The following is a 17,239-nucleotide window of genomic DNA, read 5'->3' on the forward strand; positions in this document are numbered from 1 at the left end:
CCATCCCCTACCCATAGTTCATTGAAAAATAACCCTGTGTAGCCATCACAGAGGGCATATAGAATCTTTCCTTTGCTCCAAAAAGTTCCTTTGTGCTTTTGTACTCTTTGGTGTCTGGCTTTTTTCTTTTGGCATATTTCTGAAATTCATCCCTATTTTTGTGAGTACTATTAAGACAGTCTCTTTTGTATTGGCAGGTAATTGTTCATCTTATGGTATACAACAATTTGTTTATTTGTTCACCTGTTAATTTGTCTGTTGATTTTTAAAGTGTCTTTCCTGCTGAACAACCCTCTGTGTTTATTTCTAGCTGAAACATAGTATTAACACTTTTTTGGAAGGGAGCATTAAAATGCTTTATTAAATTACTGTTACTTATTAAATAATTTTATATTGCTGCTTCTGAGTTTTAAAGCTGGCCGAAACAGTTAGAAGGAGAATAAACACTTCAACAGTGAACTATCATGAATTGGTAACCCTCTACATGCTTGATATACCCATTTCTCATTTATATTTTATGTTCAGCTATTAACATGAGCTTGGGCAGAGAGGTCTTTATGATACAGGTTATCATCTTAAGTGAATTTGTGTGCTTCTTTGTCTCTTATTTTCTTCATAAAGTGGCAATTAAAGATCTTTAGCAAGTAAGTGTCCAGTAGGATAAAGCAACTTTGAAGCCAGGGTTTAAGGTGCAGTTTTTCTTTTAAAATCTTCTTTTCCATGTGTAACTTCCATTAGTGATCAATAAATGGCTAATTTTCACAATTATAACAGAGTCAATAAGCAGTGTTGAAGCTTAAAAAAACCACACAACACCCTAAAGTTTATGATCTTGGGTTGTGATTCAAGAATTAAAACCATAACTAACTTAGTAACAAGCAGATTAAATGAGGACTCACCTCGCAATGTTATTTTGACATTACGTACATTTGACCTTTGTATAATAGCACCTTTCATTTTAAACAGTTCCTTAGAGGCACTCTTGCCTCTATGATATGATAGGGCAGTATATACAGATGTCAGTTTTATGGCTCCAAAGATGTACTGTGCATTTTGTAAACATATTTCAGTTATATTTTGGCAGTAAAGAGAGCAGGAAGATAATGCTTCCATTACAGTGATCAACTATGCATGTAGAAATTGGATAGGAAGATGTGTGAAAAGGTTTTTAGATGAAACCCATTTTCATATATAAATTGCCTCTGGTGCATATATAACTGTCACGTAATGCTTTGGGGAAATTCAGCAAATACCGCACTGGAAATGGTGTTTGTACATACTGATTTTAAGGAAGTGTATATATTGCTTTTTGATAAGTCCTGCTGCTCAGTTTTGTATTGCATTAACCCACTTCTTCTTCCCAGACTTTTTTTTTCTTCCTTAAACAGCTGATTAAAACTTACTCGACTTTTTACTATTTCAGCACAGTTTTATTTTCCATTCTTAAAATAGATAATATAAGTAAAAACAAAAATTCATTTAAGCTCTCCTGCTACTTGAAACAATGTGTCTTTATGCTTATGAGCATTAGTATTTCAGTAGTAACATTGAGTAAAATTTTACCATACAAGAAGCTTATTTTTCAGGGGCTCCTGGGTGGCTCAGTGGGTTAAAGCCTCTGCCTTCGGCTCAGGTTATGATCCCGGAGTCCTGGGATCGAGCCCCGCATCGGGCTCTCTGCTCATTGGGGAGCCTGCTTCCCCCTCTCTCTCTTCTTGCCTCTCTGCCTACTTGTGATCTCTGTCAAATAAATAAATAAAATCCTAAAAGAAAAAAGAAAAAAATTTTAAAAAGAAGCTTATTTTTCAGATTCTTTTGGGATGATCTTACCTGAGTACATTTTGAATTTTATATCATAGTGAATCCTATTTTAAATCACACACTATTCTGTAATAAATACTTTTATTTTTAGAAATTGCATGTGGGAATTTAAAAAAAGCAATGCTCTCCACTTGATACTTTTTTTTTTTTTTTTTTTCTTAGTTAACATACTTCTAAGTGCTTTTATATCTCAGAAATGTATGGGTTTTGGTTTTTTCCTGTGCCTGTCAGTTCTGATTATCCTCTTTTCTCTTTCTTCTTCTGACTTTTCATCTGCATTCACAGATTTCTTCCTCTGATGCTCCTCTTCAGCCTTTGGTATCCTCTCCTTCTCTACAAGCTGCTGTTGAGAAAAACAAACTGGAGGTATGGTAGTGTTCTAGACAGCTACGTAATGTAGTGTTCAGTGGTAAATGAACTTCTCTTACAGTGTGCTGTAATTTGGGAGTGGTATAATTTGAATGGTCTCCAGTATTAAATATATTAAATATAGCAGTCTAAAAATGTTTTCCTATGCTGCAAGTAGGATTAAAGGGCTTTGATCTGTTTAGTTTCAGAAGATGGATTTATCGGTACTATAGATATATCTTAACATTTAAGAAGCAATTTTCTGTCGTTGTTTCCCTTACTAGTTTATATTTATGGGAATTGTTTTATAGTTGCTATTGAATTCTTTGATATATTAGAAAAGTCTTTGACTGAAATGTTTTCTTAAGAAGATTTTGTTTTTATAAGCATTTAAAGAAAATTATTGTCAAGGGATAGTAGCAGTCATACTGATACACATAATAAAGATTTATGAATATAGAATTATCAGTTATAGTCACTAGAATGTGTTTGTGGTAGGGGTGGTTGGAGAGAATGACAGTGGTTCGTAATGGAGGAAAACAGATAACACTGCAGAGGTTTCTAATGCCAAACAGTGTGTGCTGTGATTGACATTTACTCATTGTGCTGGTATTTAATATAGAAGGCATGCTTTTGATACATCTTAATTTTTTTTTTTTTAAGAGAGCATACTCATGAGTGGGGAATGGGAGAGGGGCAGAGGGAGAGAGAGAGAATCCCAAGCAAAACCCAACACTGGGCTTGATCTTGTGTCCCTGACTGAGATCACAACCTAAGCAGAAATCATGAGTTGGATACTTAACCAACTGAGCCACCCAGGCACCCCAGTATATCTTAATTTCTTAATAAATAGCAGCTATAAGGATTAAGATGTATTCTAAGCAGAGAAAGCATCTTGTGAAACAAATAAACAAAAAAAAACCAAAGAAACCTATGGGCAAAGTGGATTATTTGGGTATTTGCAAGTGGATGAGATGACTAGAACATAGGGAGAGAAGTGAGAGGACAGCCCATTTCTGAGCCTTCTGAAGGATTTTGGTCTTTACTCTGAAGGACCTGGTACTTTTAATGATGAGTTTTTAAGTGTAAGAAGGGTAACAGGATCTGATTTTCTTGTCATCACATGGCTTCCTATCTCTGTGGACAATAATTTACATACTGATGGGCGTGAAAAAGCTTGAGAACCTGCTGCTTTAATCTATGACCAACATGATGGGAGCAATTGCTAAAATGGAAGCAGAGAGATAAAAAGGAGAGTGTAGTTTGAAGAGATTTTGAGAAGACTGAATCTGTGGGATTTAGTAATCAGTGGATTGTGACAGTGGTTTGGGACGTGTTGATGACTTCCAGTGTCTGGCTTGAGCATCTCAGTACATGATGGAGCTATCCTGGGAGAAAAGGGTATAGGCTGATGGTGAGGAACAGGTTTGAGGAGAACAAAGGAAGGCAGGGAGGGATGAATTAAAAGTTGACTATGCTGAGTGAAATAAGTCAAGCAGAGAGAGTCAATTATCATATGGTTTCACTTATTTGTGGAGCATAACAAATAGCATGGAGGACAAGGGGCGTTAGAGAGGAGTAGGGAATTTGGGTAAATTGGAAGGGGAGGTGAACCATGAGAGACTATGGACTCTGAAAAACAATCTGAGGGGTTTGAAGTGGCAGGGGGGTGGGAGGTTGGGGTACCAGGTGGTGGGTATTATAGAGGGCACAGCTTGCATGGAGCACTGGGTGTGGTGAAAAAATAATGAATAATGTTTTTCTGAAAATAAATAAATTGAAAAAAAAAAAGTTGACTATGACTGTGGGACATCCAGGTATCTAGTAGGTGGTTGGATATTACATGTGTATAGCCCAGAGAACAGATCCAGACCGGGGGGCTGTTGGGGGGCATGTTGAGAGAGAGGGATTGAAAGAAGAATTGAGATTACAAGGCAGCCCAGGGGAAGTGTGTTGAGTGATAAGGAGAGAGTCATGAGAATGGAAAACTGGATACATTGAACTTAAGAGTTAGCAGAGCAAAGGGTCTTCATGAGGAATCTGTAGGGGACAGTTAAGGAGCATGAAGTACATGGTTAGAATGTTGTAGGTATCTTAGGTCAACACACAGGCCCAGGAAAGAAGCATTCTAGGAGTGTGGATGTTACTGTGAGAACGTGGAAGAATGTCAAAGGCAAAGTTTTCCTTTTCAGAATTTGCCCTGGAATTCTGCTTTCCTGTGAGAAAAAGGGTGAAAACCCTTAACACACTTTTGTACTATGTGATTCCTGCCTGCAAGTCTTAGAAAGGAGTGGACATTGATTATTCAAGATGGTAGCATAGAAAGACCCAAAGCTCCCCTTCTCCCATGGACAAACCAAATCTATAACTACACATAGAACAGTTTTTTTCTACAAAAGATGTGAAAACTAGCTGAACACCTCCTTCACAACAAAAGACAAAAAGGACACATTGAGACACAGACTCACCAAACCCATGCCTGGTGCTGTGATCCACCAGTGAGAGTGATCTTACAAATACAGAGCTTATCTCTGAGGAGCAAGCCACATTAGTTCCCCAACCCTTGGGACCTGCATTGGAGAAATGAGCCCCCAAAACAATTGGCTTTGGACGTCAGTGGGTTTCATTTCAAGGATACCCAAAAAGCTGTAGGAAAGTAAGACTCTACTCTTAAAGGGCATATGAACGTGACTAACTTGTCCTGCAACCTAGTACAAAAGGAGCAAGTTAAAAATTTTATAGACTATATGTAAAGGAGATTAATTGTCTGAGTTTAAAGTGTCTGCCAGAGGGACAGGGGTCAGTTGGATCTCTCTCAGAAGACAGGTGCTAGGAGACACCATTTTTGCACTACTTTTACCTTGCTAATGCTGCTTGCCTTGCTTCTCTGTACCCGCATAGTCCCACACTGCCAAACTGGATGGCCTGGCTCTTCCTGGGCTGGTGCTCCCTTCTGACTCTGCTAAAGCCAGGAAATGCAAGTATTTCACATAGGGCTTGTATGTCTGGCTCTGGTGGATAGTGGGCCTTGCCTTTCTGGGCCTCTTGGGACTGAAACAGTTGGAGGCAATTGTGGCAGGCTGCTACCTCCAGGGCACTACACAGACAGTTGACTGAATGAAACAAACTCTCAGTCTTCCTCTGGCCATTCCTTCAGTAGTAGGAGAGATCACTATTTTGCCTAATACACAGAAACAAACAGAATTAGGCAAAATGAGGAGACAGAAATATGATCCAAATGAAAGAATAAGATAACATTCTAGAAGGAAAAACCTTAATGGAGATAAGTAATTTACCTGTAAAGAATTCAAGGTAATAGTCATAAAGATGCTCATTGATCTTGGGAGAAGAATGGATGAAGATAATTTCAACAGAGATAGAAAATAAGAAAATATCAAATGGAAGTCACAGAGCTGAAGAATACAATGACTGAACTAGAAAAATATGCTAGAGAGAATCAGTAATAAACAAGATGAAGCCGAAGAACAGATCAGTGACCTGGCAGACGGGGCAGTGGAACTAACCCGAATAGCAGCAGGGTTTTTTTGTTTTTGTTTTTGTTTTTTTTTTTTTAAAGTTTTGTTTTAAAACAAAGATAACCTAAGAGACCTATGGGACAACATCAGTAACATTCACAGCTGAATGACAGTCATATTATAGGAGCTGCAGAAGGGGGTGAGCAGAAGGGACAAAAGCTTATTTGAAGAAATAATGGATGAAAAACTTTCCTAACCTGGGGAGGGAAACAGTTACACAGATCCAGGAAGCCCAGGGAGTTCCAAAGAACTCCATGCCAACCCAAAGAGATCCATGCCAACACATCCTATAATTAAAATGTTAAAAGCTAAAGATAGAGTCATGGGAAGATGGTGGCATAGGAAGATCCTGAGCTCACCTCCCGGAGATACCAAGGCTGGAACTACATGTAAAGCAACTCTCTGAGGAGAACCCAAGACTAGCAGAACAGTTCTTAGATATTTAACAACTAAAGATATTTTAAAAAGCAATGTCAAAGTATGGAAAGAACCTAGATGTCCATCAACAGATGAATGGATAAAGAAGATGTCACACACACACACACACACACACACACACACACACAATGTAATACTATGCAGTTATCAAAAAAATGAAATCTTGCCATTTGTAATGCTGTGGATAGAACTAGAGGGTATTATGCTAAGAGAAATAAGTCAATCAGAGAAAGACAGTTATCATATCTCTCTGATATGAGGAATTTGAGAGGCAGGGGGGTGGTTGGTGGGGGGTAGGTAGGGAAAAAAATGAAACAAGATGGGACTGGGGAGGGAGACAAACCATAAGAGACTCTTAATCTTAGGAAACAAACTGAAGGTTGCTGTGGGGGTGATAAGGGAGGGATAGGGTGGCAGGGTTATGGACATTGGGGAAGGTGTGTGCTATGGTGAGTGCTGTGAATTGTGTAAGACTGATGATTCACAGACCTGTGCCCCTGAAGCAAATAATACATTGTATGTTAATTTAAAAAAAAAAAAAAGCGGTGTCAAGAAGAATAGGAGGGACAGAGACATGGTCAGATTGGGAAATGAACCCCTAGCACAGTAAAGCATAAGTGGGAGAAATGTCAAGGTATAGAGGTCCTCCCTGAGAAGTGAGGGGTGTTCAAGCCCCATATTGGGCTCCCCTTACCCTGGGGATATCCACACTGGGAAGTTAAAGCCTCTATAACATCTGACTTTGCACATTAATGGAGCTTAACTCTATGAGGGCAAGACCCTGGAGGGGATGAAGACCCTGAATTTAAAGGGCCCATAAACAGTTTTACTTGCTTGGAGACCCAGAACAGAGGTAGCAGTTGTAAAAGTGCCTGGAACATGCATGAAGGAGATTGACTAATATTAGGGTATGTGCCAGAGGGGCAGGGATCTGTAGGAACTCTCTCCAGGGAACATAGTACTGAAGGGCACCACTTTTTTGCCCTCCTTTAGCTGACCCAGTTCTGGCAGACACTTTTTCTGACACACTTCCCATCAGCCTCACTAGCAACCATTCACCCCGTTTCATGTTCCCCTGCAGATTAGCCTACCCCTGCAGGCACTCTTCAAAGTGTCTGCTATCCCAACACAACCTGGCAGGCAACCTCTGTTGGGACCAGTGCCCCACCCAAAGCAACTTCTACCCACCTCCCCCACCTGGTGGGAAGCCTTGGCTGGAACAGACACTACTCCAAAGTGACTTGTGCCCCGTAAAATGGGGGCCAGCCCTGCATACCAGCATGCCTGCAACAGGTGTGGCTAGGCCTTGCAGCCAGCCATTTTGGTGGCCAGCTGCCCCCACCAGCATGTCTGCAGCAACCATAGCCAGGCCTCTTCACCAGTTGGTCTGAGGCCAGCTCCATCCTTGCAGTGTGCCCACAGTAATAACAGCCAGGCATTGGAGCCAGCCCCACCCACCAGCATGCCCCTGGCACTAATGGCCCAGTCACAGCAGGAGGGCGCTTGCAGCCCATACAGAGGACTACTTGTTTCTAGTGACCAGGGAGCTTGTGTTTCTGGGCCCCACAAGATACTTTCTTCATAACGCCACTACCTTTAAGACGGGGAGATGTAGCTGACCTACTTAATGTATAAAAGCCGTCAGACAAACCAGGGAGACAGAAGAATGTGTTCTGAGTGAAAGGATAAGACCAAATTTCAGAAAAAGAACTAAACTAAAAGGAGTTAAGCAATCTACCTGATAAAGGGTTCAAAGTAATAGTCATAAAGATGATCACTAAACTGGAGAGAAAAACGGATGAACTCACTGAGAAATTCATTGAAAAGATAGAAATATAAAAAAGAATCAGTAGGGGCACCTGGAAGACTGTCTGTTAGGTGTAAAATATGTAAAACGTAACACCCCCCAAAAACAGATAATCAACTCAAAAAATGGGCAGAAGACATGTACAGTCACTTCTCCAAAGAAGAGATACAAATGGCTAGCAGACACATGAAAAAATGTCCATCATCATTAGCCATCAGGGAAATTCAAATCAAAACCACATTGAGATACCACCTTACCAATTAGAATGGCAAAAATTAACAAGGCAACAGATGTTGGAGAGGATGTGGAGAAAGGGGAACCCTCTTACATTGTTGGTGGGGATGCAAGTTGATGCAGCCACTTTGAAAAACAGTGTGGAGATTCCTGAAAAACATTAAAAATAAAGCTACTCTATGACCTGGCATTGCACTACTAGGTATTTACCCCAAACATACAGATGTAATGAAAAGAAGGGCCATATGTACCCAATGTTCATAGCAGCAATGTCTACAATAGCCAAACTGGAAAGAGCCAAGATGCCCCTCAACAGATGAATGGATAAAGAAGATGTGGTCCATATATACCATGGAATATTACTCAACCATCAGAAAGGATGAATACCCAACTTTTTTTATCAACATGGATGGGACTGGAGGAGATTATGCTGAGTGAAATAAGTCAAGCAGAGAAAGTCAATTATCATATGGTTTCACTTACTTTTGGAACATAAGGAGTAACATGGAGAACATTAGGCGAAGGAAAGGAAAAGTGCAGGGGTTGGAAATCGGAGGGGGAGACAAAGCACGAGAGACTGTGAACTCTGAGAAACAAACTGAGGGTTTTAGAGGGGAGGGAGGTGAGGGGATGGGTGAGCCTGATGGTGGTATTGTGTGGAGTGCTGGGTATTATACATAAATAATGAATCTTGGAACACTACATCAAAAACTAATGATGTATTATATGGTGACTAACATAACACAATTAAAAAAAAATAGAAAGAAAACTACAGGCCAGTATCCCTGATAAACATAGATGAAAAGATCCAAAACACACACCATGACCAAATGGGATTTATTGAAGGTATGTGAGGAGGGCTAAACCTTTGCAAATCAATCAACACAATCTACAGTATTAACAAATTAAGGATAAAAATCATGATAATCTCAACAGATGCTAAAAAAAAGCCTTTGACAAAGTTCAAAATCCTTTATGGATAAAAACTCATCAAAGCAAGAATGAAGGAAATGTACCTCAACATAATAAAGGTCATATATGACAAACCCCACAGCTAACATCATGCTCAATGATGAAAAGCTAAAAGCTTTTCCTCTAAGGTCAGGAACAAGACAAGGATGCCCACTCTCACCACTTCTATTCAGCATAGTATTGGAAATTCTAGCTGGACTAGTTAGGTGGGAAAAAGATAAAAATACTTCCAAATTAGGAAGAAGCAAAATCGTTATTATTTGTGGACAACATGATTATATATATAGAAGTCCCTGAAGCTCCACCAAAAAGCTGTGAGAATAACAAGTGGCATGGAAAAAGCCTAGTAGAAAGAGAACTGGACAGGCTTTCAGTCTAGTCCCACATCTGATGACACCAGGACTCTCACAAATTTCTCTCTGGGAACTTGTTTCCTTAGCTGTCAGAGGTGGGAAGTGGAATGGGTAATTGTCTTTGTACAACAGTAGCCCCAAAGTCCACATGAGAAAAAGGGTACCAAGGACCAAACAGATTTGCAAAACAGTGACAATGAATTTTCAAGACTCTAAGTTCTGCTATAAAGGAAAACATCTTAGGGGCAGCTGGGTGGCTCAGCTGGTTGAGTGCCCAACTCTTGATTTCAGCTCAGGTCATGATCTCAGGGTCCTGGGATCAAGCTCCCTGTCAGGCTCTGTGCTCAGCACAGGGTCTACTTGGGATTCTCTCTCTCTCCCTACCTCTGCCTGCACACGCATGTTCTCGCTTTCTAAAATGAATAAACAAAATCTTTAGAAAAAAAGCTGTGAGAGCTAAGAATCAACTTCAGTAAAGTTGCAGGATGCAAAATCAGTATACAAATATATGTTCTCTCTGTACACTAGCAATAGATGGTTAGAAGGAGAAATTAAGAAAACAATCTCATTTACAATCACATCAAAAAGAATAAAACACCTAAGAAGAAGTTTAGCCAAGGAGGTGGAAGACGTCTACACTGGAAAGTGCAAGATACTGATGAATGAAACAAGACACAAATAAATGGAAATTACTATATGTTCATTGATTGGAATAATTAATGTTGTTAAAATGTATTACCCAAAGCAGTTTGTAGATTCAGTGCAATTGTTATCAAAATCCCAGTCACATTTTTCACAGAAATAGAACAATCGTCTCTAAAATTTGTGTGGAACCACAAAAGATCCTGAATAGCCAAAGTGATCTTGAGAAAGAACAAAGCTGAAGGCATCACATTCCTTTTTTTCAAACTATATTACAAAGGTATGGTAATCAAGACAGTATGGTATTGGCATAAAAACAGATACATAGATTACTACAACAGAATAGAGAGCATAGAATTAAACCCACATATATACGGTCAGTTAATTTATGCCAGAGGAGGCGAGAATGTACAGTGGAGAAAGGACAGTCTCTTCAATAGATGGTTTGGGAAAACTGGACCAGTATCTTATTCTATATACAAAAATAAACTCAGTATGGATTGAAGACTTAAGGCAAGATTTGAAGTCATAGAACTACTAGAAAAAAACGTACACAGTAAGCTCCCTACTGTTGGTCTTATTGGTTATGTATAATAATGTATAGCATGGTGACTAGAGCAACCGTACTGTATTTCACTTTAAAAACTTTGTATGGTGACAGGAGGAAACTACACTCATGATGGTGATCATTTTGCAGTGTTATATAAGTATTGAATCATTTTGTATACCTGAAATTATGTGTTATGTGTAAATTATACTTCAGTGTTTTAAAAGAAAGGCATTGATCTAATTCAGTGATCTCCAAAGTCTGATGCCTTTATTGAAAAGCATTAAATATTAGAAGCCTGAGGTAGTTCATTTATGATGTCTATATGTGCTTTTTTAATGTAATCCTTTCAAAATTTCTATTATATATGTTTTATAATGTGCATAATATAGTGTTATATATACTTTATAAAGAAATATATATGCATGATAGAATATATATGCTCACAACTTTTTAAGGTAGAAGTACATATTAAAAATTTTTTGAAGACCTTTAATCACATCACTCAAGTATAATTTGAGTATAATGAACCAAAAACATGTTTTTCTCTATCTTACAGAAACTGGACATTTATTCCAGTTTTGGGTTTTTTTTTGTTTTTTGGTGTTTTTTATTGTTTTTGTTTGTTTGTTTGTTTTTGTTTTGTTTTGTTTTGTATTGACAGAGATCACAAGTAGGCAGAGAGGCAGAGAGAGAGGAGGAAGCTGGCTCCCTGCCGAGCAGATAGCCCGATGCGGGGCTTGATCCCAGGACCCTGAGATCATGACCTGAGCTGAAGGCAGAGGCCTTAACCCACTGAGCTACCCAGACACCCCTGTTTTTTGTTTTTTTATACAGAAGGTCTGTTTCACTATATCATTTGTATATATAGCAACCAAGTTTCCGGAACTATTTTAGAATGCCAAACACAGCTGTATTTTGTTCTTGCTGAGAAAATAGTTTAAAACAAATTAGGTTCTCACAGTATTCTGATCTCTTAGCAGCTTTTGATTCTAGAGATGGTAGTCATCTGTGGATCAAACTATATGACCTGAATTTAGAGCCAATGTTTTTAACGTTACTTCAAAGCTTGTATTGTAATACCCTTGCCATAATCAGATTAGATGACAGCCATATTTTAGCAACTGACATTCCAGTGATGAAGAGCACCAAATTGTGCTCTCTCTTTATTAAATCCAGCTATATAATCTAATTCATTTTTGCTGATGTTATATGTGCCTACCAGTCATAGTGATTAGAAAGACAAGCTTCTTCTTTGCTCTCAGGATAGTGCCTTCCTTGAGAAATTAATTGTTCTTTGAGGGTGTAGAACCGTTCATCCCCAGTGTATTAGTGAGCATGTTTAATCACATTGCCTTCCTCACCAAATTTGATTAAATAATATCTAGAAAACATTTCATAATATGTAAAGGATTTGTGCACATTTCATTTTTTATATTAGCTTTGGGTTTATTTTTTATTTTTTTTAAAAATTTAATTAACATATAATGTATTCTTGATTTCAGAGGTGGGGTGCAGATTTCATTTATTCTTCACTTAGTAAATGGGATAAGGTTACTTATAAAGTTGTTTTAAGGATTCGGTGAGTAAAGACAGCATCTTGTGCATAGTAAGGGTTCAGTAAATATTAACCGTGGTTGTATGAAAGAATAATAATAAATACCAGTGCTGCACTGGATGACAATGAGTAGTGACTTGAGAGTTTGGGTCTGTCTTCCCTCGGTCCTCCCACTGATAAGCTGTGTGGCTTTCTCCTTGCTTTCCTAAGATTTTTTTTTTTTCCTTCATTTGTAGAACGACTATGATGACATTTTTTTCAGACACTTATTATATAAATTAAACTAGAAGGGAAGGTGATTATCACAGTGTTTCGCCCATAAGAACTTTTATTTTATGCCTTATTTACAGCCTCGGAATTGCCAATATTGTCTTTTCTCAATCATAAATAATTATTTACTGTTGAGAGAGGTTGTGTCAAATACCATTGAACGACACAGGTACAAACAAACCCATAGGCATTTTGACTAAGTTTTGTGTGTTTATTATTCTGCCTTTCCTGGGTTCATCAGTTTATCTTTTCCCATTTGCTGCTAGGAAACTAAGGTACTAATTAATACTCATTTGTAGTAGTGATTCACTTCTAGGTTTCTAGGTATCTCTTACCTTAAATGTCTTATAAATGCTCATGGTTTAATCTTTTATTTCATTTTTCTTTTTTGGCATGTTTGTGGCCCTTAAGTTTTTAATGTTATACCCTGCTTTATTCTTCTTGGAAATGCAAATTGTGGACATCATAGTACCAATACAGTTTACCTAGATTGGATTGGACTAAATCCACTAATCAGTTTGCTTTGATACTAGGTATATCCTTAACATTTTTTAATGAGAAAATTATTGTATTTGTTCTTTAAAAAATCACAGCATTATGTAGCACACTAAGCATGTTTTGTGATATTTTTAAGATTTATTTATTTATTAAAAAGAGAGGGAGAGCGTGCAAGTGGCAGGAGGGGACAGAGGGAGAGAATATTCAGGCAGACTTCCGGCCGAGCATGGGGCTTGATCATATGACCCATGAGATCATGACCTGAGCTGAAATCAAGAATTGGTGCTTAACAAACTGAGCCACACAGGTGCCCCCTGTTTTGTGATATTTTTTAAAATGAAGGTATTTTTTTCCCTTTTTGCCTCATGTTCACATGTTGTAATCTGTCTTCATCTGTGTGATAAGGAATTTTCTTTTAGCAGTCAGTTTACTTTTTCTTCTTATTCAAATCTCAACATTGTGGTTGCTGTTACGAAGCCTAACCTGATGTAAAGATACAGTGAGAATTTATTGAGTAGAGGTCTCATTTGTTTAAAACGAATTCTAAAATTTCAAAGAAGTTCCAAATAATTTCACCTGTCTTAAATTTTTTAAAGAAAAGATATTCTTTGGGATGCCTGGGTGGCTCAGTTGGTTAAGCAGCTGCCTTCGGCTCAGGTCATGATCCCAGCGTCCTGGGATCGAGTCCCACATGGGGCTCCTTGTTCGGCAGGGAGCCTGCTTCTCCCTCTGCCTCTGCCTGCCATTCTGTCTGCCTGTGCTCTCTCTCTCTCCCTCTCTCTCTCTCTCTCTGATAAATAAATAAAAATCTTAAAAAAAAAAAAAGAATAAGAAAAGATATTCTTTGTTGTGTTACCAACATGTAAGTTCAATGACAATATGAATTTGAATTTGCTGTTTACTTTTGTATTTCAGTATCACTGGATATGGTCATCACTGAACACTTCCTCAAATAATGACTCAAACTAATAAAATAAAAATGTACTAAGAGCTGACATATTTTTACAAAGTAAACTTATCAAAATTATGGTCTGTGTTTTAGAAAGAAAAGGAAAAAAAAAAGGAAGAGAAAAAGAAAGAAAAGGAGCCAGAAAAGCCCACAAAACCTCTTACAACTGAAAAGGTAAAATTCATTCTTTAAAAAATCCATTAAGATTACCTTCTTATTTTGTAGTCTTACAGATGAATGTCTTTTGGGATATTTACAAAATGCGAATAATCATTCTTTTGTTAAATAATTTTTGAATGAAAATGTGTACTAAGCATGTCCTTTTATATTGTCCTGTATAAATTTTAGTCTGTTATGTATCTATGGATATAGATCAGGGGAACTCCTCAAGGACTAGTATTCTCTTACGAATGACATAAAGAAAAATGCTTTTAGTTTTCACGGACAATCAGATTTTGGTGAAAGTTTAGAGAATGGAGAGATTATACCTGAAGGGCGTTCAGAAAAGAGTTGATGCTTAAGTATAAACATTTGAGGTAGATTTTGAGTTGTAGGTAGGATTAAGGTGAAAGGCAAGAATATATCATTTGGAAGGAATACCTTGAGGACAGGTATAGAAACTGAAAATAGACAAAGTATATTTAGAAAAATAGTACCTCTATAGAAAAAATATTTGAAGAAAGATGTATATCTATGTATTAAGAGTAGTAAAAAATAAGACCAGCATGGTAGATTGAGCTCAAATTGTAGAGAACCTTAAAATCCATCTTGATTGGTTTTTTTGGAGGAAAGGCTGTGGGTAAGATTCCAAAGTCTGTAGAGGTGGACCTAATTCAGAAAGGTTCTTTTGGAAGATTATTTTGGCAGTGATATGCAAGATGTGCTTAGGCAAACTAGAGGGAGAGAGAACATTCGCTTTTTAAAAGGCATTAGGTAAATAATTATGGCAACTTGGCTTTGCATGTATTTGATTGTGAGAGCCTATACGTGGGCTCCATCCCAGGACCCTGGGATCATGACCCGAGCCGAAGGCAGAGGCTTTAACCCACTGAGCCACCCAGGCACCCCTGAACAAGACTCTTATGTTAATAAAACTTAGAAAAATAGATCTTGATAAATATAAGTGATTTAATCTTACAATAGAAACAAAAACCACAATTGCAAGTCTGTTGAACTTGAAATTTCAGTACAGCCCTGTAAAAGTAAGTAACCAATTGTAAATCAAATAAATTGTTCTTAGTAAAACATTAAAGTGAAATTAAGTGGCTCATTGCCAGATGCCATATTGATAGGTTATGTATTTTTTTTTAACAATCTTACAGAGACATTTACAGCCACCAAGCTCTCAAATGTAATTTAAGCTAAATAAACCTTTCATATGATACATGAATGCATTGATATTTCCAATAATTAATGCTTTTAAAGAAATCATGGAAACATATGGTCTAGGTGAGTAAGCATAGCAGATGTCTCACAGAGCATATTTTTGTAAGTGGGTTGAGAAGAATCCTTATATTTTCTACAAATCGTTTCATTCTCAGCTTAGTGCTCAACCTTAGAGATTAGTTTGATAATAATATTTTGTTTGTAAATTTAAAAAACAATAGGTGTAATATCACTGTACATTTGGCTTAGAAAGCATTTTAATATAGCTTTTCTGTTATCTAAGTTTATTTAAGGTATAGATTGCTAGTGTTATTGACAACTTCCTTTTTTAGCTTTTAAGTACCTTTTTAAAAATTAGTATTTTTCTCTTTGAAAAAGATCACAGTACTATGTCTAAGTAGAGAGAAATCAAATGTTCTGTCTAATAAATTTTTTTAAAGATTTTATTTATTTATTGGTCAGAGAATGAGAGAGCACAAGCAGGGGGAGCAGTAGGCAGAAGTAGAGGAAGAAGCAGGAACCTGCTGAGCAAGGAGCCCGATGTGGACGCAATCCCAGAACTCTGGGATCATGACCTGAGCTAAAGGCAGCTGCTTAACTGACTGAGCCACACAGATGTCCCATCTGTCTAGTAGATTTACAGTTACTCATTCTTTAACCAAGAAACACAGTAGATTAAAAAAACCTAGCAGATTTTTAATAGCCTCTCCCTTCTTCCTCCCCATAGTACCCATACTGTATATGTTTTTAATAGGTTAGAAAACATGCCACAAGTTGAAAGAAAGAAATAACATCACCACAGATCTGACCACTTAGAAAAAATTATTACTAACCTTTTGATGTTTATCCTTCCTGATTGTTTTCCAGTGGAAATATATGTATCTACATGGAATCACTAAACATATTATTTTGTAACCTACTCTGCTCCTCTCTCATTTAACAATGTGTTTGGTTAAATCTTCACTGTCCTTTTTTTGTCTTTATTCTGTTTTTTAAAGATTTCACTTATTTGACAGAGAGAGAAAGCAAAAGCAGGGGTAGCAGCAGGCAGAGGGAGAAGCAGGTTCCTCGCTAAGCAGGGAGACTGATTTGGGGCTTGATCCCAGGATCCCTAGATCATAACCTGAGCTGAAAGTAGATGCTAATATGTATGCTTTTCTATCTTCAATAATATTCCATTGAGTGGATACATCATAATTTATCTTATTCTGAGTACAGTAAGAGTTTTTAAAATATCTCTCTTAAGTAATATGTATATATAATAAGTGTACAACTATGTGATAACTTTTTAGGGTCAATTTTTAAAACTGGAGCTGCTAAATCAAAGAATATGAACTTTTAAAGAATCTTTTGAAAAATTAGAAGACAGAGATGGAAGAGTCTGGACTTGGTTAGAAGACTTTAATTTGATTCTCATCTTCGCTATTTTCTAAATATCTGAACACTCTGAGCCTCAGTTTGAGCATATATGTGTGTGTGTATACACACACACACACACACACACTATACACACACATATGTATACTGGGCATTTTTGAGTACCTGTCACATGTGAGACACTATTTTAGGTACTGAGGAGGCCTCACATGGATGGCCTATGTGTTATAGGATGTTTAGCAGCATCCTGCCAGTCCAGAATGTCTTCACACATGCTAAATGTCCCCTGAAGGCAAAATTACTCTTCCTTTCAGAATCACTAATTCACATTTTAGACCCATGAAACTGGGTCTTGATGTTGTTTTTCATCTTCTGGAATATTACTTTTGTGAAACTTATATTTGTCTAGATTACTGCATTTATTTGAAAGTGTTGGAATGCCAGAATAACTAGAGGCAGAAAAGAAAGAGTCCAACATCATCAAAACGTAGTGGAGGCCTGAA

At 37.5% G+C, this 17,239-nt stretch overlaps 1 protein-coding gene across 2 annotated transcripts in view; it reads left to right on the forward strand.

Moving 5' to 3' along the window:
- The window catches only part of SMAP1 (small ArfGAP 1), a 164,974-nt gene that overhangs the window by 81,248 nt on the left and 66,487 nt on the right, over positions 1 to 17,239 (forward strand). For both annotated transcript variants that reach the window (XM_044254012.1, XM_044254020.1), the window contains 2 exons: positions 2,107 to 2,187; positions 14,067 to 14,147. In XM_044254012.1, coding sequence (XP_044109947.1) covers positions 2,107 to 2,187; positions 14,067 to 14,147 — 162 coding nt within the window. The remainder of the gene's footprint in view (positions 1 to 2,106; positions 2,188 to 14,066; positions 14,148 to 17,239) is intronic.

This window comes from Neovison vison, chromosome 1 (genome assembly GCF_020171115.1).
Source record: "Neovison vison isolate M4711 chromosome 1, ASM_NN_V1, whole genome shotgun sequence".
Classification (NCBI taxonomy): domain Eukaryota; kingdom Metazoa; phylum Chordata; class Mammalia; order Carnivora; family Mustelidae; genus Neogale; species Neogale vison.